Source organism: Ovis aries, chromosome 5 (genome assembly GCF_016772045.2).
Source record: "Ovis aries strain OAR_USU_Benz2616 breed Rambouillet chromosome 5, ARS-UI_Ramb_v3.0, whole genome shotgun sequence".
Lineage (NCBI taxonomy): Eukaryota > Metazoa > Chordata > Mammalia > Artiodactyla > Bovidae > Ovis > Ovis aries.
In genome coordinates, this window is record NC_056058.1 from 92,445,267 (window position 1) to 92,467,580 (window position 22,314).

At 38.8% G+C, this 22,314-nt stretch overlaps 1 protein-coding gene across 3 annotated transcripts in view; it reads right to left on the reverse strand.

Annotated features, from left to right (window-relative positions):
- Positions 1-22,314, reverse strand: part of SKIC3 (SKI3 subunit of superkiller complex) — a 102,224-nt gene that overhangs the window by 40,525 nt on the left and 39,385 nt on the right. For all 3 annotated transcript variants that reach the window (XM_004009085.6, XM_042250770.2, XM_060416615.1), the window contains 12 exons: positions 20,917-21,093; positions 20,689-20,833; positions 20,444-20,522; positions 20,300-20,361; positions 20,136-20,192; positions 17,913-17,981; positions 13,294-13,368; positions 12,540-12,681; positions 10,760-10,853; positions 7,273-7,350; positions 5,071-5,195; positions 3,650-3,773 (listed from right to left, as the gene is read on the reverse strand). In XM_004009085.6, coding sequence (XP_004009134.2) covers positions 3,650-3,773; positions 5,071-5,195; positions 7,273-7,350; positions 10,760-10,853; positions 12,540-12,681; positions 13,294-13,368; positions 17,913-17,981; positions 20,136-20,192; positions 20,300-20,361; positions 20,444-20,522; positions 20,689-20,833; positions 20,917-21,093 — 1,227 coding nt within the window. The remainder of the gene's footprint in view (positions 1-3,649; positions 3,774-5,070; positions 5,196-7,272; positions 7,351-10,759; positions 10,854-12,539; positions 12,682-13,293; positions 13,369-17,912; positions 17,982-20,135; positions 20,193-20,299; positions 20,362-20,443; positions 20,523-20,688; positions 20,834-20,916; positions 21,094-22,314) is intronic.

Below are 22,314 nucleotides of genomic sequence, written 5' to 3' on the forward strand. Positions count from 1 at the left end.
CACTGCTTAGTTCCCAACCTATGAATGCCAAACAAGATCAATAAAGAACTGGAATCCTAATTTTTCACAGAATGTCAGAGAACAGAATCCAAGGGGCAGGAAAGGGAGCAGTTTGAAAGATGACAGAGAACCAAAAAGAAAGAAACACAGATCATATAAACTACTTAGTCAGGGATTCAGTAACACAAAAAAGGAGGTAAAGGCCTTCTCTCACAAGAGAATGAGGAAAGAATAAGATAATATTCTATTATTTTTCTCTACTTCTTCCAGTGTTCAAAATGGTTTTGGTTACTGTTTTAAATAGTAACCCAATATTAATCTGAGTGAAAGTCAGTAAGTCATGTCCAGCTCTTTGCGACCCCATGGACTGTACACTCCATGGAATTCTCCGGGCCAAAATACTGGAGGGGGTACCCATTCCCTTCTCCAGGGGATCTTCTCAACCCAGGGTTCAAAGCCAGGTCTTCCGCATTACAGGTGGATTCTTTACCAACTGAGCCACCAGGGAATCCCAGATTAAGCTAAGCATATCTAATTTGGGGTTACTTTTGCTCTTGATAATTTGCAGCAATATATTAGCATCTATGATTCTTTTGGGGGCTTCCCAGGTGGCATCAGTGGTAAAGAACATGTTTGCTAATGCAGGAGACATAAGAGATGCAGGTTCAATCCCTGAGTCGTGAAGATCCCCTGGAGGAAGGCATGGCAACCCACTGCAGTATTCTCGCCTGGAGAATGGACAGAGGAGACTGGCAAGCTACAGTCCATGGGGTCCGAAGAGCTGGACATGACTGAAGCAACTTAGAACACACATAATTCTTTTTCCCAAGCTATTTGCAATTTGGATCTTCTGAACATGAATGTATTCATGTAAAGTGATAGATAAGATTTTTAAAATTCTGACTGGTTTTCTCAAAATATCTAAGAGAAGGAGAATGAATTGCTATTACTTTAATCAAGATAAGACAAAAGTATCACAATGAATAAACAAAAACAAAGTTTATCCTATAAGAAGTCATCTTGACCTAGTTACCATCTAATCATTGTCCCCCTATCTTTGTAGGGGAGCATAATTTGGAGATGCATGAAGGCACTTCTTTGGTTTTCACAACTAATGAAGAAAGCAATTAGTGTGATGGGAAACAGAGATGTGATCTTCCTACAAGGGATGGAAAATTTCTGTACTATAAAGATCTGTTAAAAAAAAAAAAAAAAAGCATCAATTCTTCAGTGCTCAGCCTTCTTCACAGTCCAACTCTCACATCCATATATGACCACAGGAAAAAACCATAGCCTTGACTAGACAGACCTTAGTCGGCAAAGTAATGTCTCTGCTTTTGAATATACTATCTAGGTTGGTCATAACTTTTCTTCCAAGGAGTAAGCGTCTTTTAATTTCATGGTTGAAGTCATCATCTGCAGTGATTTTGGAGCCCCCCCAAAATGTCTGACACTGTTTCCACTGTTTCCCATCTATTTCCCATGAAGTGATGGGACCAGATGCCATGATCTTCATTTTCTAAATGTTGAGCTTTAAGCCAACTTTTTCGCTCTCCTCTTTCACTTTCATCAAGAGGCTTTTTAGTTCCTCTTCACTTTCTGCCATAAGGGTGGTGTCATCTGCATATCTAAGGTTATTGATATTTCTCCTGGCAATCCTGATTCCAGCTTGTGTTTCTTCCAGTCCAGCGTTTCTCATGATGTACTCTGCATAGAAGTTAAATAAGTAGGGTGACAATATACAGCCTTGACGTACTCCTTTTCCTGTTTGCAACCAGTCTCTTGTTCCATGTCCAGTTCTAACTGTTGCTTCCTGACCTGCATACAGATTTCTCAAGAGGCAGGTGAGGTGGTCTGATATTCCCATCTCTCTCAGAATTTTCCAGTTTATTGTGATCCACACAGTCAAAGGCTTTGGCATAGTCAATAAAGCAGAAATAGATGTTTTTCTGGAACTCTCTTGCTTTTTCCATGATCCAGCAGATGTTGGCAATTTGATCTGTGGTTCCTCTGCCTTTTCTAAAGCTAGCTTGAACATCAGGGAGCTCACGGTTCACGTATTGCTGAAGCCTGGCTTGGAGAATTTTGAGCATTACTTTACTAACATGTGAGATGAGTGCAACTGTGTGGTAGTTTGAGCATTCTTTTGCATTGCCTTTCTTTGGAATTGGAATGAAAACTGACCTTTTCCAGTCCTGTGGCCACTGCTGAGTTTTCCAAATTTGCTGGCATATTGAGTACAGCACTTTCACAGCATCATCTTTCAGGATTTGAAACAGCTCAACTGGAATTCCATCACCTCCACTAGCTTTGTTCGTAATGATGCTTTCTAAGGCCCACTTGACTTCACATTCCAAGATGTCTGGCTCTAGATTAGTGATCACATCATCATGATTATCTGTGTCGTGAAGATCTTTTTTGTACAGTTCTTCCGTGTATTCTTGCCACCTCTTCTTAATATCTTCTGCTTCTGTTAGGTCCATACCATTTTTGTCCTTTATCGAGCCCATCTTTGCATGAAATGTTCCCTTAGTATCTCTAATTTTCTTAAAGAGATCCCTAGTCTTTCCCATTCTGTTCTTTTCCTCTAGGCTATGGTTTTTCCTGTGGTCATATATGGATGTGAGAGTTGGACTGTGAAGAAGGCTGAGTGCTGAAGAATTGATGCTTTTGAACTGTGGTGTTGGAGAAGACTCTTGAGAGTTCCTTGGACTGCAAGGAGATCCAGCCAGTCCATTCTGAAGGAGATCAGCCCTGGGATTTCTTTGGAAGGACTGATGCTAAAGCTGAAGCTCCAGTACTTTGGCCACCTCATGCGAAGAGTTGATTCATTGGAAAAGACCCTGATGCTGGGAGGGATTAGGGGTAGGAGGAGAAGGTAACGACCGAGGATGAGATGGCTGGATGGCATCACGGACTCGATGGATGCGAGTCTGAGTGAACTCCAGGAGATGGTGATGAACAGGGAGGCCTGGCGTGCTGCGATTCATGAGGTCGCAAAGAGTCAGACACAACTGAGCAACTGAACTGAACTGAACTGACTGATGAAGATTTGTACCACTAAAAACGCCAACAGAGCACTCACTGATAACCACTGGCCAATAGAATACATTACTCATCTACTGCTTTTTAAGGAATTAAGGTTAATGTTCTCAAAAAAATTTTCAAAAAGTACCTTATAAACAACCACAATTATCAGAAACTACTACTTTATTAAATTATCTCCAAAATACAGAAATAGTTACAAGTTATACTGGTATATACACTTTCTTTAGACTTAACTTTAAATTAACTTTATCAGGTTAATCTGAAAAGGGAAGAGAAACAATCTCTTTAGGAACCCACTGGGCTGAAAACAAGCCAGTTATGACTGCCTTCATTAAAATTTTATAATCCTAAGAGAACAGCTGATCAATTACTGTTTTAAAAAAATAAATAAAATACACAGAGTACAGAATGGTTTTCAAGAACTGAATGAATTCATAATTAAGAATGAAGCCATGATCTCTAGCTAACCAGGTGAGTCTGATCCCTTCTGTTCACCAAAAAGTTCCTAAAACATTAAGAAATTCATTTTACGTTGCTTCCAATTTTAACCCAATATTTTAAAGTATCTGGTCATTTGAGTGTTGATGTTGACTATACATACCATTTGAATAGCAATGTCTTGGCTACGTCCATTTTTCCTTGTTTATACTCCGCTATTGCCAGAGCTGTCAAGATATGAGCTTTGTCTTGCTCTGATTCAACAATAGCCAAGGCTCTCTCATATGCTGTTACACAGAATTGGAAACAAAAACAAAACAATATAAAAGCAATCCTGAACGACAAATGATGAGATTTTTCCTTTCCTAATCCTATTTTTTAAAACAGTCTAACTAAAATTACATCTTCTTATGTCCTTGATCTCAAGTGAACAGAATAAAAATTTATAATAATCTAACTTGGTTTAACTGTTCCAAGGTGATTCTGGGAATATCATTAAGATTATCACGTGATTCCTCAATTCTCATCTTTAGATAGTCTGAGTCACTATCTTCAAAAGAAGTGTATACTATCATGTAAGAATTGAATCGCCAGTCTATGTCTGACGCAGGATGCAGCATGCTAGGGGCTGGTGCATGGGGATGACCCAGAGAGATGTTATGGGGAGGGAGGTGGGAGGGGGGTTCATGTTTGGGAACGCATGTAAGAATTAAAGATATTAAAATTTAAAAAATAAAAAACTAAAAAAAAAAAACAAAAGAAGTGGAGGCCTACAAGCATTGAGATATCACCCAAATTTCCATGAAGAAACAAGCAACTCCATTAAACAGTTCTTACAATGAGCTGCACACATAGGCTGGGCCCATACATGGGAAAATGCACTCAAGGAGCATTTTTGGAGAAACCAAAATATTAATGTATTATCAAAAACAATGTTTGAGCTCTTTGTTTACCAGAAAAGTACACAGAAACACTGTGGAGTAGTAAATACTTGCTTTCAGTGAAAGTGAAAGTCGCTCAGTCGTGTCTGACTCTTTGCAACCCCATGGACTGTATAGTCCATGGAATTCTCCAGGCCTGAATACTGGAGTAGGTAGCCTTTCCCCTCTCCAGGGCATCTTCCCAACCCAGGAATCAAACCCAGGTCTCCTGTATTGCAGGCGGATTCTTTACTAGCTGAGCCACTAGGGAAGCCCAAGAAAACTGGAGTGGGTAGCCTATCACTACTTCAGGGGATCTTCCCGACCTAGGAATCGAATCGGGGTCTCCTGCATTGCAGGTGGATTCTTTACCAACTGAGCTATCAGGCAAGGCCATTTGTGATCTTGGGTCTCAGTTTCCTCATCTAAATAATAAAAGTCACATTCAGTTCATACTACTGCTAGAAGAACTATTCATCATCATGTACTAAATGAAGGAACAGATAAAAAGTACCTATTATATCCCTTGTCAGATTTTTAATAAACACTACAGTCCCGACCAACATCTTAGCATTACACCTTTCTGTGTATAAGCAAATTATGATTCAAATTCTCAGCTCTGGAAAAGCAGGATGTATCCTTAAGCTTTACACAACATACTTACCTTTGCTGCTCTCCTTATACAGACCCTTCATAAATAAAGCTAATGCGAAACCTATGATGTCTTCTAACTCCTCAAGGGGTGTTGACTTAAAAGCCTGGATAGCTTTATCATATTCACCAATGGAACTAAGAAGCAAAACATAAGTTACTTTTAATATAAAGAATCATTTTGGCTTATATCATCAAAATACAGAAATATAATTATACTGTTCTTTTAACAACTTAACCTACTTCATCTCTCAGTGTTAAAGCTGCAGAAAAGACTTACATTAAAATAGAAGGCATACCACTTATTTCAAATAGGATATACCAGAGGGATTTACTTCACACTTTGCTTCTTTTAAATTATATGTGAAAATGAACAGCTCTGCTGGACTACAACTGGTCTTTTTTTTTAAATAAACTTGAATTAAACTCTTAAGTTATAAAAATAATTTCCAGTTGACCTTTACAATAATTTTTGAGCTTAATATATTAGCTAAAAATCACCCTGTGACCATGGGTTTAGTTATCTTTGAAAAGCTTAGCAAGTTATAATCAAGCCCAGGCTTTGCGTAAACTGCACATCCATTTTTTTTGAAGGGCATATAGATATACTAAAATTCCACAAAATCAAACATTATTTTCTCTGTATTTAATATGAATTAAAGTAAAAACTGCAACATATAATACTAAAGTAGAATGCCTTTTAATAACAACAACAAAAAAAAACCTTTTATTTAAAAATAAAGAGATGTTGCCACCACCTGGAATAGACACACTGTACCTTTGAGACTCTTATTTCTGGTATGTATCACTATATTCAGAAGCTTGCTTCTATTTTTAACCTGTTTTTGGAAATCTTTTTAATCTTGGAAGAGTGGCTGGGAGTTAAAAATATTTGCTTCTAAAATTAATTTATGAAGGTAAAAGAATTTAAAAATCAAACGCAAATTTTGACAAATATTTAATGAAGGGAAGCAGACTACCTTAGATGTTTATGGATACACACGTGTATTTTTTAAACTATTTTTTAATGAACACTATCTTCAAACATTTGATTACTTTTGTAGAGAAAAGACTGGAGGACACAAGGGCTTCAACTTTATTTGTAACTTTTTTTCTTTTTAAGGAAATCTGAAGCCTATCAACAGAATTTTAAGATCTGTTCTATCTGAAGGGTAACTAACTATTCACCGAATTATGCTCCATACTCTATTACTGTATTTTGCATGTTTAATATACTTCATAATAAAAACAAGTTTAAAAGAAATCAGATGACCTATTTTTAATGGGAGGTATAAATTTTCTTCTAAAATAGTTACATCATATGAAACATCTAAGTAAAGCAAACAGATACTTTGTTCCATACAGCTTCTAAAGAACAACAAAATCTTGGAAGTGACAGTTCTATCAACTTCTAAACACACAGTTTAAAGGAATTAAAAGGAAAAACAATCAAAACAAGGAAATTTTTCTATCTTCGGATACCAGATATGATTCAGTTACACGGTTATAAAAGAACTGGCTACCTCTGATTTTTACTATGTAGCTCCTTAAAAAGATGTAGGTACTAACACCAAAATACCAAACTACAGGTCTAATAAATGAAGTGTTTCAAACAGGAACATTCAATTTTGGAGGCAGCTCTCAATTTGAAGTGAGTCTCCTCAACTTGAGCCCAAAACCATCCTCCCATTAACACTCCTATTGTCCAGACCTAGTTCTATCCTCTGAAACAACTGGTTTCCTACCTTTTTTAAAAATCTTTTTTGAAGTCAGAAGTCACTGAGAATCTAAAGAAAATTATATTGCTCTCTCGCTATCCTCAAAATGCACACACAAAAATTTTTGTGTACTATCTCAAAAGGGTTTCTGGACCCTTAATCCCACTCCCAGTTTAAGAACAGACATCAAATCAGAATAAATCGAATCCACTTTCAATTAACTAGCCTTCTGCTATCAGAAAGAGTAACTGCCTCTTCTGTCTAGCTCACAACCCTCAGTTCTGAAGCTGCTCCTCCCAAAGGACACTGAGGCTGGGACTGGAAACTGTCAACACAGCTTGGGACGGTAGGAGTGATGCGCCCTGGGCAGATGTCATCACTGTGCTCATTCACACTCGTCCCGCTCTTCTAGAGACCGGACATCACTCAATAGCTCCACAGCCTTCACCAGAAAAACCTAACAGATTCACAAAATCAATGGGGAAAAATATGCTTACCATAACAATCTGCCATAATTTCTTACTGTAACATAATAAGCATCTCGGTCTTCTGCAGTCTGTAACAACAAAATTGCCCTTTAAAAAAAGGACAAAGCATTTAAAATTATCTATGTGCAATAGCATTCTTTCACTCTTCCTCCTTAACAACATATAGATTTTTGTTTTAATTATTTAACTAGTTCCATAATAGCTTATTTATATTTTATTAAATTGGTACCACAAAAGCACTTAATAGATTTTAGACTGTTAAGAAAATAATAAAGTGGCCTCTTGATAAGTGAAATCACTTATCATACTTGAGTTTTAAATATTCCAAAAAATGTAATCCAAATGTGGGAAACAATTGTGTCAGTGTTTTAAAGTTTTGACACGTTTGAAGTACATGGAATTTGATGTACACAGTACACTCTTACAATTATTTATATACTAGCAGTTCGAGGCAGGGACTTAGGAAATTGAGTGCTTTCATGTGCCTTTATCTGTTACATACAGAAAGACATTCAGGCAACCCTGAATTCAGAGAAGGGAATGAGTCATCAGGAGTCCTGAGAGGTTTAGAATAGTACAACAAACATGCTGACAGCCCATCTACCTTCTCATGCCCGGCCTCCTCTGGGCAAGCAGGAAAGTGTCTCAACAACTAAAGGAGTTGGATATTTAATAATACTTTTTTCTTTCGTCTGTTTTTCTGTTTAAAGATTAGCCAGGAAGAAATATCCAAGAAAAGCTTTTAATGCCTTTGATATTACATGAAAAACAAGGTGGCTGCTGCTGCTAAGTCGCTCAGTCGTGTCCGATTCTATGCGACCCCATAGACAGCAAGCAGCCCACCAGGCTCCACCATCCCTGGGATTCTTCAGGCAAGAACACTGCAGTGGGTTGCCATTTCCTTCTCCAATTCATGAAAGTAAAAAGTGAAAGTGAAGTTGCTCAGTCATGTCCGACTCTTAGCAACCCCACGGACTGCAGCCTACCAGGCTCCTCCAGCCATGGGATTCTCCAGGCAAGAGTACTGGAGTGGGTTGCCAGTGCCTTCTCCAGAAAAACAAGGCAGTATTATAGAAATAGTAATAGTAAACTACCCGTCATAGTAAAAACTCTACCTGCAGTTATATTAATACCTAATTTGTAATTTCAAGTCACAAACACTTGTTTAAGGCAGAAAACAAAGAGTGGTAATAAGTCAAGAATAAGTGGTGTATATCCAGGTGACTGTGAAGTGGAGTGAAAGTCACTCAGTCGTGTCCGACTCTTTGTGATCCCATGGACTATGCAGTCCATGGCATTCTCCAGGCCAGAATACTGGAATGTAGCCTTTCCCTTCTCCAGAGGATCTTCCCAACCCAGGGATTGAATCTAGGCCTCCCACACTGCAAACATATTCTTTAACAACTGAGCCACAAGGGAAGCCCAAGAATACTGGAGTGGGTAGCTTATCCCTTCTCTAGTGGGTCTTCCTGACCCAAGAATCTAACAGGGGTCTCCTGCATTGCAGGCGGATTCTTTACCAACTGAGCTATCAGGGAAGCCTAGGTGACTGTGGAGTTGCAATTTTAGGCAAAGGTATAATCAGTGTTAGACTCGCAATATTTGCGATTAAAACGTATACCAGGAAAAGGAGCAAGCATTCTAAAGCTGCCTAGTTTCTCTGTTTTGGCTTCCCTTGTGGCTCTGATGGTAAAGAATCCACCTGCAATGCAGGAGACCCAGGTTCGATCCCTGGGTGGGGAAGATCCCCTGGAGAAGGGAATGGTTACCCCTCCACTTATGAGGGGCTTCCCAGGCGGCACTGGTGGTAAAGAACCGGCCTGTCAATACAGGGGACCTAATGAGACGAGGGTTCCATCCCTAGGTCAGGAAAATCCCCTAGAGAAGGGCATGGCAGCCCCCTCCAGTATTCCTGCCAGGAGAATCCCATGGACAGAGGAGCCTGGTGGGCTTTGGTCCATAGGATGGCAAAGAGTTGGACACGACTGAAGTGACGTAGCATTGCATATTTCTCTGTTTAAAATCCTGTTTGTTGTATTCTATCAAATTTCTACAGTTTCTTTATTGGTAACTTTACTGTAGTGGTCAAGGAATAGCATTGTGGGTTTTCATACACCTCTCCCTGACACATAGGACTCCCCTCCACAGACACATGCCTCCTCCACACACATACACACCTCCCCCCCACACACACGCATCCCCACACACACACACGCGCCTCCCCCCACCACACACGCCTCTCCCCTATATACGCCTCTCCCCCCCACACGCCTCTCCCCCCGACACACACCTCTTTCCCACACACCCCCCCCACACCACTCTCGCCCACACACACACACCTCCCCAGACATACCTCTCCCCACACATACCTCCCCACACAAACACCTCCCCCACACACACCTTCCCACACACACCTGGCAAAATAACTACAGCTTTCAGTACCATCTAGTGACCACTTCTGTGAACTACAGAGAGAGCTACACAAGGACGGCAAAGCATCTGGGATACCTTGATTATTTTTTATCTGACAGGTTTCTATTGATTTAGGGCAATGATGTACCGCAGAAGTTAGGCATTCAGGTTTTTTTTTAACTTTTCATCTAGTACCCATGAGATCAGTAGTGATTTTCTCATTCACAGATCAGTGAATTTGCAGCGAAGGAAAACCTCAGGTTGATTTCATTTCCCATCACTCTCCAGGCTGTTCGTCTCCCCCACACACACTGTCCTGGTTTCCCCAACGTCAAGGCCGCTCCTGCTTCAGAACACTTGCTCCTGCTGTTCCCTCTGCCTGGAATGCTCTCTCCCTGAGGACCAAATGACTTATGGCCAACTTCAACTAGGCCAGACCTCAACTGCCTGCTCAGGAAACCTACCTCTTACCCCTATCTCAAATTCACTGCCCCTCAACTGGCCTTTTACTCTTCTCTGATTTCCTTTCTTAGCAATTGTTACTATCACAGATGTCTATTAGCTTACCATGTACCTCACCCCCACCAGAACTCCATGAGAACTGAGCCTACGTTTGTTTTAAATCACTGCTAAATTGCCAGGCCAAGGACACTGCGTGACACACAGCAGCAGTTCAACAAATATTTACTGCATGAATAAACACTATGTAGTCAACATTAAAATGATTTAAACAAACACATACTTTCTTTTCATTTCTGAAATCTCACTTCTTATCTGAATAAACACATGTATTTAATAAAGCAAGACAAACTATAAATGAACAGATTTTTCTAAAACAAATCTGAGAAGGTTTTTTGTTTGGTTTTATTTTTTTTCTTCTCTCTCTCTCAGGTTGAGCAACAGAAACCAAAACACAGTTGAAAATTTAGAACTGTATTTTTTCACCTTCAAAATGTAGTAATAATAAATAATGAAAGGTCAGGAAAGGAATCAGAACATTTTATTTATACCTTCTTCAAGAAAATGAGGCTCTATTGGCCAACTGACCGAGAAGGACCACGTTTAAATTCAAGGGAGCCTTTACCTTTGGTACGCATTTGCTGCTTCCTTCTTCAGCTGGAGATGTTCATTTAAGTAACCCAACATTGTGAAAGCTGGAGCATAATTCTGAATTCTCTCTGGAAATCCAAAAACATCTTTTCTCAATATGTACGTAATGGTTGTATTTGTAAAAACATTACTTTTGTTTTTAAGTTTTTCGATACTTTAAACAGTAGATTATTTCCTGAGGGCACATGCATTGCTAAGAATAGAAGTTGAGTTTATCTTAACTATAAAATACCAGTAATCATTCTATAACTCTTTTAAATTATTGAATAATATCTATAGTTATACGTGGCTTCTATTCATGTTTCAAAGTTTAAATACATTTTTATTCCCAAAGGTATAACAATTTAAAATCAGAGCTCATGTTAAAACTAGTCATCTAAATTATAAGGAAATTCAGTTCTTTGGCTAATCACATAAACCTTCCTTGATTAGATTTAGCAACAATTTATCTTGGTGGTTCTGTTCCAGTTTCTATGCACTTTTTTCAAAAAAAAAAAAAATCAGTGTTGTGCACTAGAAAGAGAAGATGATTTGGGCACTTTCAATGTAGTATTTTGAAATTCTAATGTCAAAAAACTATAAAGGAAGTATACAAAGGAAAAAGAAATGCACCTGAATTATCAACTACTTAATTTGTGCTGGGAAATCTCTTACTGAACTGTTTAACAAAGTGGAGCACAATCCCATCTTTTGTGATAGTTAGGTTCACAGTATAAGATGAAAATCACACAAAGTGATTCTTGAAAAATTTTTAAGTCATCTCACAAGGAGAAGGTAACCAAACTGAGTCAAAGTGAATGAGGAAATTCCGGCCCTTCATCCACACTGACACTGAAGCCAACAGTCAGCAACAAATGATATCTCCATTTTTCTTATCCCCGCTTTCTCTCCTTTCTGCTTCTAAATTAATATATTTCTTGGCCAAGCACATATAGTTGACTTTGCTAAAGGAGTATATGACACAGCTCCCTCAGAGACTCAAAAACCTAGCTATGTACAACTGTCAGAAAAAGTTCATTGTTCTAGGCATCTGAATTTTGCAGAAAGCTAAATGTTTCAGTTCAGTTCAGTCGCTCAGTCGCGTCTGACTTTTTGTGACCCTGTGGACTGCAGCACGCCAGGCCTCCCTGTCCATCATCAACTCCCGGAGTTTACTCAAACTCATGTCCATTGAGTCGGTGACGCCATCCAACCATCTCACCCTCTGTCACCCCCTTCTCCTGCCTTCAATCTTTCCCAGCATCAGGGTCTTTTCAAGTGAGTCAGTTCTTTGCATCAGGTGGCCAAAGTTTTGGAGTTTCAGCTTCAGCATCAGCTTACCTCTATGTAAAATCCTTCACAAATGTTTCCCATTCTGTAAGGAATCCTTCACAAATGTTTCCCATTCTGTAAGGAATCCTATCAGTAAAATCTCTGATCCTACATTTTCGCAGTAAGGCTCTAGGAAGTATTCACTCAAGTCACTCATTTGGGGACACTGCATAACACGTTAATGTCTTAAAGTGCTGACATTTACAAACGAATCGCCTTCTCCTCAAATGCCCCAGGCTCAGTGCAGGCAGAGTATTACCAGCCTGCAGCCTGCTGCATTTCTCTTCTGGTTTTCAGTTTACCTGACTTCTTCATACTTGTTCATGGGGAGAAAAGGGAAAATTCATGTCTTAAGAACTAATATTTAATTTGGAATTAACTTTAAATTCTTTAAATTAACTCAACAATTATTCATTTATCTTGCTATATAACAGGTGCCGTACCCACGTATTTACTCAAGACCACTTGTGCTGCTGGAATTGCATTCATCTGGAGGATGTTATACCGGTACAGCTCTGTGTCTCTGTTGCTCTTATCTTGCAATGTTGTACAGACCCAATACGCATAACCTATCGCTCCCTCAGTCTGTAAAAAAAGCCAAAGTTAACAAGCAGACAGAGAGTAATAAACCTGCCAAGAAAAATTAAGAAACAAAACAACGTACTTCAATACAGTAAATATCGGCTCTTCGTCTTCTAAGTCAGCTATTAAGTGCCTTTAAATAAAAGGTCACTATGATACAACACAACTAAGAATATATTTAAATCACTTGCCTCAAACCTAAGTAGAGGAAATAAGTGGGATAAATAAAGAGGAGAAAACAGAGTCCCTCCTGATGGTTTGGTATGATTCTCAGCATCATTCCCATAGGTCAAACAAATAATGACCAATCAAAAGATTTCTAAATGCTTTCATAAATAATCTAAAAATGTCAACCAAGTCTAGTGTTTATCTCAGTTTATTTTTTTTTGAGTCAGTTTCTATTCTGCATGACTACTGCCTCTATTAGACCCCAAAGTCATTTCTTCATCAGGGCTTGAAGTTCTTTAATGAGAGTTTATCTATTTTTCAAGAAAGAAGAAAGAGTAGAGACAACTGCTATCATCAGCATCTGACATCACCATGTATTTGTTTTCTCAACAAGGGTAGTTAAAAGATTATTCATTAATGAATCCTGAAGAACACTCAAATTCTTACGTGCATACTGAGTTCTGTAGTGTGCCTGAAGAGATCCATGGTGTCATAACTTCCAACTGTCTCTGCAATTAGAGCCTATAAAAGGAAAAAGGAGGGTATTAATATGTTCAAAAGGAATACTACTACTACTACTAATAATAATAATAAATGAGTTTTTGGAGGAACCAAAGGTTTTTCTAACTGTGCTTAAAAGCAAAGTTAATTTCTTTTTCAATCTTGACTACCATATTCCATGGCTCAGAGGACCAGAATGACTTGTTAAATGAGCCTTTAAGCTGATAGACACTTGAAGAACTCCACTGCAATCAGGTAGTGGTGGAATAAGCCACATGAAATTCCTCAGAATTCTGATAAAGCTATGCTACCTTCTCCCTTCACTACCCAGCGTGTCCCTGCACTGGCCCATCTATACATACAGGTACTTGGTTAATCACAGGGTCACCTCAGATTCAGCTGGAAAGCTTTTTAAAAAGGAGATCTCACCCCTAGAAATCTAGCTTCCATAGATCTGGGTAGAGTCTCAACACGTTTATTTTTAACACTGCCTCAGGATTTCAAATAGTAAGACTTCGTTATAGTTAAAATTAATTTCAAGCTCATCTATCTTTTATAAGAAAGCAGGGTTTTTTTTTAATTATCATGCACTACTAATCAAGAAATTAATATTAAGCTTCACTCTATCATCATCATTTTAATTAAATCTACTAGTTACCTCCTGAAACAAATTATTTGTAAGGCCAAAAATAATTTAAAGATTAAAAAAAAAAATACTTAAGTGACTCTGAGGAGCACCTAAGATCCACTGACCTCCATCAGTGCTACTCAGAGTGAAGTCCCTGGACCAGCAGCATTGTCCTCACTTGGGAGTAGTTAGAAATGAAAATTCTCGGGCCTCCAGGGCCCAAAACCTTACACAGAGATTACTGTGTAATGCCACTGTTCTCAAATGCTACCACAGCTAATGGGAACAGGAGTTTGCCTTTTCTAACTCTGGGAGCTTCACCCACTCAATTAACTAGAATCAGACCCAAAAGCCAAAGTACAATAGAAGATACCTAATCACTGACTATGTATCACTGATATGAATGAATGTAAAATTAAAGATATATATGCATTAAAGTACTCAGAATGTTTACCTCACGCTTTTCCTTGGATTTTGAGTTTTAGTAAAATGAGGCACAATAAAGGGCATAAATGGTATGGACCTAACAGAAGCAGACAAAATGTGGTCCACCGGAGAAGGGAATGGCAAATCACTTCAGTATTCTTTCCTTGAGAACCCCATGAACAGTATGAAAAGGCAAAAAGATAGGACACTGAAAGATGAACTCCCCAGGTCAGTAGCTGCCCAATATGCTACTGGAGATCACTGGAGAAATAACTCCAGAAAGAATGAAGGCATGGAGGCAAAGCAAAAACAATACCCAATTGTGGGTGACAAAAGCAAAGTCCGATGCTGTAAAGAGCAATATTGCATAGGAACCTGGAATGTCAGATCCATGAATCAAGGCAAATTGGAAATGGTCAAACAGGAGGTGGCAAGAGTGAACGTCGACATTCTAGGAATCAGCAAACTAAAATGGACTGGAATGGGTGAATTCAACTCAGATGACCATTATATCTACTACTGCAGGCAGGAATCCCTTAGAAGAAATGGAGTAGCTATCATAGTCAACAAAAGAGTCCAAATTGCGGTACTTGGATGCAATCTCAAAAACAACAGAATGATCTCTGTTTGTGTCCAAGGCAAACCATTCAATATCATGATAATCCAAGTCTATGCCCCAACCAGAACCGCTGAAAAAGATAAAGTTGAAGAGTTCTATGAAGACCTACAAGACCTTGTAGAACTAACACCCAAAAAAGATGTCCTTTTCATTATAGGGGACTGGAATGCAAAAACATGAAATCAAGAAACACCTGGAGTAACAGGCAAATTTGGCCGTGGAGTAGAAAATGAAGCAGGGCAAAGGCTAATAGATTTGCCAAGAGAACGCATTGGTCATAGCAAACACCCTCTTCCAACAACACAAGAGAGGCCTCTACACATGGACATCACCAGATGGTCAACACCGAAATCAGATTGATTACATCCTTTGCAGCCAAAGATGGAGAAGCTCTATACAGTCAGCAAAAACAAGACCGGGAACTGACTGTGGCTTAGATCATGACCTCCTTATTGCCAAATTCAGGCTTAAATTGAAGAAGGTAGGGAAAACCACTAGTTCACTCAGGTATGACCTAAATCAAATCCCTTACAATTATACAGGGGGAGTGAGAAATAGATTTAAGGGACTAGATCTGATAGACAGAGTGTCTGATGAACTATGGATGGAGATTCATACATCATACAGGAGACAGGGATCAAGATCATCCCCATGGAAAAGAAATGCAAAAAAGCAAAATGGCTGTCTGAGGAGGCCTTACAAATAGCTGTGAAGAGAAGAGAAGCGAAAAGCAAAGGAGAAAAGGAAAGATATAAGCATCTGAATGTAGACTTCCAAAGACTATCAAGGAGAGATAAGAAAGTCTTCCTCAGCAATCAATGCAAAGAAATAGAGGAAAACAACAGAATGGGAAAGACTAGAGATCTCTTCAAGAAAATTAGAGATATCAAGGGAACATTTCATGCAAAGATGGGCTCAATAAAGGACAGAAATGGACCTAACAGAAGCAGATGATATTAAGAAGAGGTGGCAAGAATACACAGAAGAACTATACAAAAAAGATCTTCATGACCAAGATAATTATGACGGGGTGATCACTCACCTAGAGCCAGACATCCTGGAATCTGAAGTCAAGTGGGCCTTAGGAAGCATCACTATGAACAAAGCTAGCGTAGGCGACAGAATTCCAGTTGAGCTATTTGAAATCATAAAAGATGATGCTGCGAAAGTGCTGCACTCAATATGCCAGCAAATTTGGAAAACTCAGCAGTGGCCACAGGACTGGAAAAGGTCAGTTTTCATTCCAATCCCAAAGAAAGGCAATGCCAAAGAATGCTCAAACTACTGCACAATTGCACTCATCTCACATGCTAGTAAAGTAATGCTCAAAATTCTCCAAGCCAGGCTTCAGCAATACGTGAACCATGAACTTCCTGATGTTCAAGCTGGATTTAGAAAAGGCAGAGGAACCAGAGATCAAATTGCCAACATCACTGGATCTTTGAAAGAGCAAGAGAGTTCCAGAAAAACACCTATTTCTGCTTTATTAACTATGCCATAACCTTTAACTGTGTGGATCACAATAAACTGTGGAAAATTCTGAAAGAGATGGGAATACAGACCACCTGACCTGCCTCTTGAGAAACCTATATGCAGGTCAGGAAGCAACAGTTAGAACTGGACATGGAACAACCAACTGGTTCCAAATAGGAAAAGGAGTACATCAAGGCTGTATATTGTCACCCTGCTTATTTAACTTATATGCAGAGTAGATCATGAGAAACGCTGGGCTGGAAGAAGCACAAGCTGGAATCAAGATTGCCGGGAGAAATACCAATAATCTCAGATATGCAGATGACACCACCCTTATGGCAGAAAATGAAGAAGAACTAAAGAGCATCTTGATGAAAGTGAAACAGTTGGCTTAAAGCTCAACACTCAGAAAACGAAGATCATGGCATCTGGTCCCATCACTTCATGGCAAATAGATGGGGAAACAGTAGAAACAGTGGCTGACTCTTTTTGGGGGCTCCAAAATCACTGTAGATGGTGAATGCAGCCATGAAATTAAAAGATGCTTACTCCTTGGAAGGAAAGTTATGACCAACCTAGACAGTATATTAAAAAGCAGAGACATTACTTTCCCACAAAGGTCCGACTAGCCAAGGCTATGGTTTTTCCAGTAGTCATGTATGGATATGAGAGTTGGACTAAAAAGAAAGCTGAGCGCCAAAGAATCGATACTTTGAACTGTGGTGTTGGAGAAGACTCTTGAGAGTCCCCTGGACTGCGAGGAGATCCAACCAGTCCATCCTAAAGGAGATCAGTCAGTCCTGAATATTCACTGGAAGGACTGATGCTGAAGCTGGAACTCCAACACTTTGGTCACCTGATGTGAAGAGCTGACTCATTTGGAAAGACCCTGATGCTAGGAAAGACTGAAGGCGGGAGGAAAAGAGGACAACAGAGGATGAGATGGTTGGATGGCATCACTGACTCAATGGAGATGAGTCTGAGTAAACTCCGGGATTTGGTGATGGACAGGGCGGTCTGGTGTGCTGCAGTCCATGGGGTCGCGAATAGTCAGACATAACTGAGCGTCTGAACTGTACTGAACTGAATCACTGATTACTGATTTTCTACTATGGGTGATGCTCCCACTATTCTCTGAACTGAAAGACACAAAACCCAGGAGGCCACTCAGACCAATCCCCTTCTTCTCCAGGTGTGAAAAGTGAAATCCAGCAGTTGATAAGTTAAAACAATTAGTCCATGACAGACTCAGACTAGTAACTTGATTCCTATTTGGCAGTACAAAAATCTAAACTTTTGGGGTCCATGGGGTTGCAAAGAGTCGGACATGGCTAAGTGACTGAACTGAACTGATACCACTTTCTATTAATAGGTTATTTGTATCACAGGTTATTAATAACTATATATTATGTATCTTACTTGTCCAATCCAGCACATTAAATAAGATGGATCAAGGGACTGAGCCATTTTGAAAGCTTCATGAGCTTGCTAGGAAAAAAAGACAAAAAAATAGTTTATAAATCTAATATTAAATCGCTTATATTAAAAAAGCATAAGAGAGTAAGAAAAATCAGACTTGTATACATAAATAGAAATGAAACCGTGAACTAAAACTTCACTGTTTAAGCACAATTTGCACGTGCATGTGCAGCAACACTTAAAACAATGTCTTAAATACCTAGTCCTAAAAAGGGTTCTGGAGGCTTCCCAGGTGGCTCAGTGGTAAAGAATCTGGATGCCAATGCAAGAGACATGGGTTTGATCCCTGGGTCAGGAAGATGCCCTGGAGAAGGAAATGGCAACCCACTCCAGTATTCTTGTCTGGAGAATTACATGGACAGAGGAGTCTGGCACTCTGCAGTCCATGGGGTTGTAAAGACTTGGACACAATTCAGCGACTGAGCATGTGCAAAAGAGTTCTGGATACAACAGATTTCTCTACAGGCTTGGGAATTCTGGTCCTCAATGAAAGGGCACCACAGGTGTCTACCTCTTGGTCTGCAAAATTTTCAGTCCTTCACCCAGCTATTTGCTAATCCACAGGTTTAACGGAGGGCCTCCCAGGGGGCTTAGACGGTAAAGCGTCTGCCTGTAGTGCGGGAGGCCTGGATTCAATCTAGGGGTTGGGAAGATCCCCTAGAGAAGGAAATGGCAACCCACTGCAGTATTCCTGGTTGGAGAATCCTATGGACAGAGGAGCCTGGAGGGCTACAGTCCATGGGTCACAAAGACTCAGACATGACTGAGCAACTACCACAACACAGGTTTAATGGAAATACTTAGAGAAGACTGTATCCATTCCCCTTGCCTTAACTGGGAACATAAAACTATTAATAACAACCAGTACGGTCTGAGAACTGCTAGTGGGTGAAAAGGAATGGCTAACATAAATCTGCACTAAACATTTAGGAAACTTTCAAGATACCCCACTTAGACACTTTAAATCACGTTTGTTTGTTTTTTTCTTTTTTCTGCTATGAAGAATAGCTTATAATAGCTTTACACTGTTTTCCCAATAATCTCTGCATGGCTGGTATTGTCTTTTCTTCCTTACGAGAACGTAGGCTCACGGGCAACACTACCATAAAACCACAGTCATAGCTTATTAACTAAGACTTGGCTTTGCTTAAATTTTTTAAAAATATTTTCACATATTTTAAGATCCAAATTAGTATTTTTCTTCACTTTATTTTCAGTCTTCCAAAGCAGTCTTTGCAGAGACTTCATGTATCCCTGAGAATATCACTGAGCTATTTTTAAAGGATGATATTCAATATACTGGCTGAAACACAAAACAGTATAGACTGCTATTATCTACAGATCCATGGAAACTTCTGAAAGTGAAAGTCGCTCAGTTGTGTCCCACTCTTTGCGACCCCATGGACTGTAGAGCCCATGGAATTCTCCAGGCCAGACACTGGAGTGGGTAGCCTTTCCCTTCTCCAGGGGATCTTCTCAATGTGGGGATCAAACCCAGGCCTCCCACACTGCAGGCAGATTCTTTACCAGTTGAGCCACCAGGGAAGCCCAAGAACACTGGACTGAATCCCTTCTCAAGCGGATCTTCCTGACCCAGGAATTAAACCCAGGTCTCCTGCATTGCAGGTGGATTCTTTACCACCTGAGGAGAAAACAAGACCCACAAACAGGCTCCCCATTACTGTAGCTCCAATTCTCTAACATGCAACTGTTCGAGTATGACAAAGTACACCGAACATATAAAGGGATTAATATCTGTTAAAAGCGAATCTAAATCACCAAAGCAAGGGTTAAATTTAAGTTTCTAAAGAGTACTAATCATTGCCCTTACTTCATCATCCCACCCCTAAGACATGTATGAAAGATAAAAAGAAAAACACCCAAATAATTCATAATAAAATTGTTTAATCTCTAAATGAAAATACAACATAATTATAAAACCAGAAATTTCTCGGGACATGGAAAGGAAAACAAATCTTACACATTCAACGTTCAATATAGTAAAGTAAATGCTATCCAACATCTGGCATATCAGCGAGAATGCTAGATAGATTAACAACGTGCAAAGTATTTCCCCACAAGAAGCTTAGTTATTATGAAGAGATCATACATAGAAAACGTTCTTTACTTACAAAACAACAAAGCAGACAATACAGTATTTACCTCAATTTTTTCATTTGCAAGGTATAACACTCCCAAGTTGGTCCATGCAACAGCATTCTAAAAAACAAATAAAATTAGGTCCCTTGTCTACATGGCAGTCTCAGAAAATTATCAACAGTACATTTCGATGTTCTTTTTCATAGACAGAGACACAGAACACTCACAATTTGTTCTGACTGGATTGATTTGATGAAACAGTGCTGAGCAAGGGCATAATTTCCAACACCTGAAAAATACAGACTTTGATAAAACTGAACTTTATTGTCTAAAACAATCTAAAAATATTTAAGTGTTAACTCAATTCTTACCACTATAACAGGAAACTACACCAAGAGCATTCCAGTATAAGTGATTATTACTGTCAAGTCTCACAGCCTTTTTCAGACACTGAAAAGTAAAATTAGATACATTTCATTTCTCGGAATATCAGTATTTATATACAGATAACTGTGAGTTTATGTGAAAACACTCTAGTATTTACTTTATTAAAAGCATCTTTCAGAAAAGACCTTAGTTTAAAAAAAAGTTTATAAAAAATTTCTCAAAATCATACATGCATAGATTTCTCCAACAACTCTTGAAGGTCATCTGTGTTGCTGCCTGTGTCTGCTAGATGTTGTGCTTGGCGATAATAATTAATTCCAAGGTCACACCACGTATTAGACGTAGACATCAGTTTTAATGCACGACCGTAACATCTATGGAAATATAAAAGTGCATGTTATGTTTTGTTATGATGTTCTAATTTGAATGTCATCAAATGACCATCTTTGTAAATTACCTTCCTCCAAGATGGAGGAGCTCATTTTTCTTTAATACTTGTTTTCCTTCTTTCTGACCTAGAAGGACTCCTAAGACACTGACATTCACTTTAGATGGTGAGACAGCAGACAGACTGGTACAAGCGTCCCCAACTAGCTTCCAAAGGCAAGACACATCAGCCCGATGCTGCAGAGCCCTAAAAAAAGAAACTGTGATGCTTAAAAATTATTTCCAAAAAGTATGGCATTTATCTCCCTCACTACTACATATAATTAAAACAGGAAAGTGTACATATATACAGTCTTTAGTTCCTTAATTAAATGCAGGAAATGCTTTACTGAATTTACTAACATCTATATCTTATTACCTCCTTTTTAAGAAGAAAGGAAGAGGGGAAGGAGAAGGAATTGTTTTGAGTGACAGAAACTGTGCAAACATTTTTTTGGTACTTGTTATCATTTTTCTTAGAAGCAGCAGAAATCCCATAAATAAACCAATAAATTATCCAGGACCATTAAAATTTACCTTTAATACTGGATCTTTTAAATTTGCTTTTTGTGTTTGTCTATTTAAACAAAAACCAAACCATTAAAGTCAGTAAATCTCTCTTAGTTGATTATCATAAACTTAGGTTTTGGTTGATTGCCCTCAAATTTAAAAAAAAGAACTAGCAAATGTATAACATAGTAAATATATTTGGTGATCCAAAGGAGTTTTACTTTCTGAGTTCAAGGATACCAAAAATCTAAATATGAAAGTGTGAAAAATCCCTATTTATTGAAGGAAGTAAGACTCAGTGGACAAGCTCAAAAAATAAATGGTAGCAAAGGGCACTTCTTTTTAGAATGAGAAAATCTCAGCTATTCATTCTCTTCACTTTTCTCAAAATCTTATAAATAAAACACAGCAATTGCACAATTAAGCCAAGTCTTGGTAATAAGCCATCACAAACAGCTATGTTGCTGGCAGATGGACAAGCAGATGGAACATTGTTCATAGCCTTTTCTACTCATGGAGTCCAGCCAAAAATCATTTTCCAATGTCTTTCTGAGAAACAAGATAAATTATTGAAGTCATCACTAAAAGCCCAATGTGAGGATCGGGAGGAAGGGCAATACTATTTGTAGCTCCTTTGCCTAAGTATCTTAGAACAGTTTCGAAAATTGACAGCATGAAAGGTGAAAACAGAGAGGAAAAAAAGAAGAGAATCACTGGCAGTTTTAACAACCCAAACTCTTATCTCCTTTTAAGTTCAATAAAAAATAAAATATCTGTAAAGTAAAATAACTTCTACTGCCCTTACACAAGAACTGAAGTCATGTGAACATTCAAGTATAGAAGTAAATACAAACTTGGGGCTATCACTTTAAAAGTTCTATATAACTGCTTGTAATTAGTTGTGAGTGCTACATGGTAT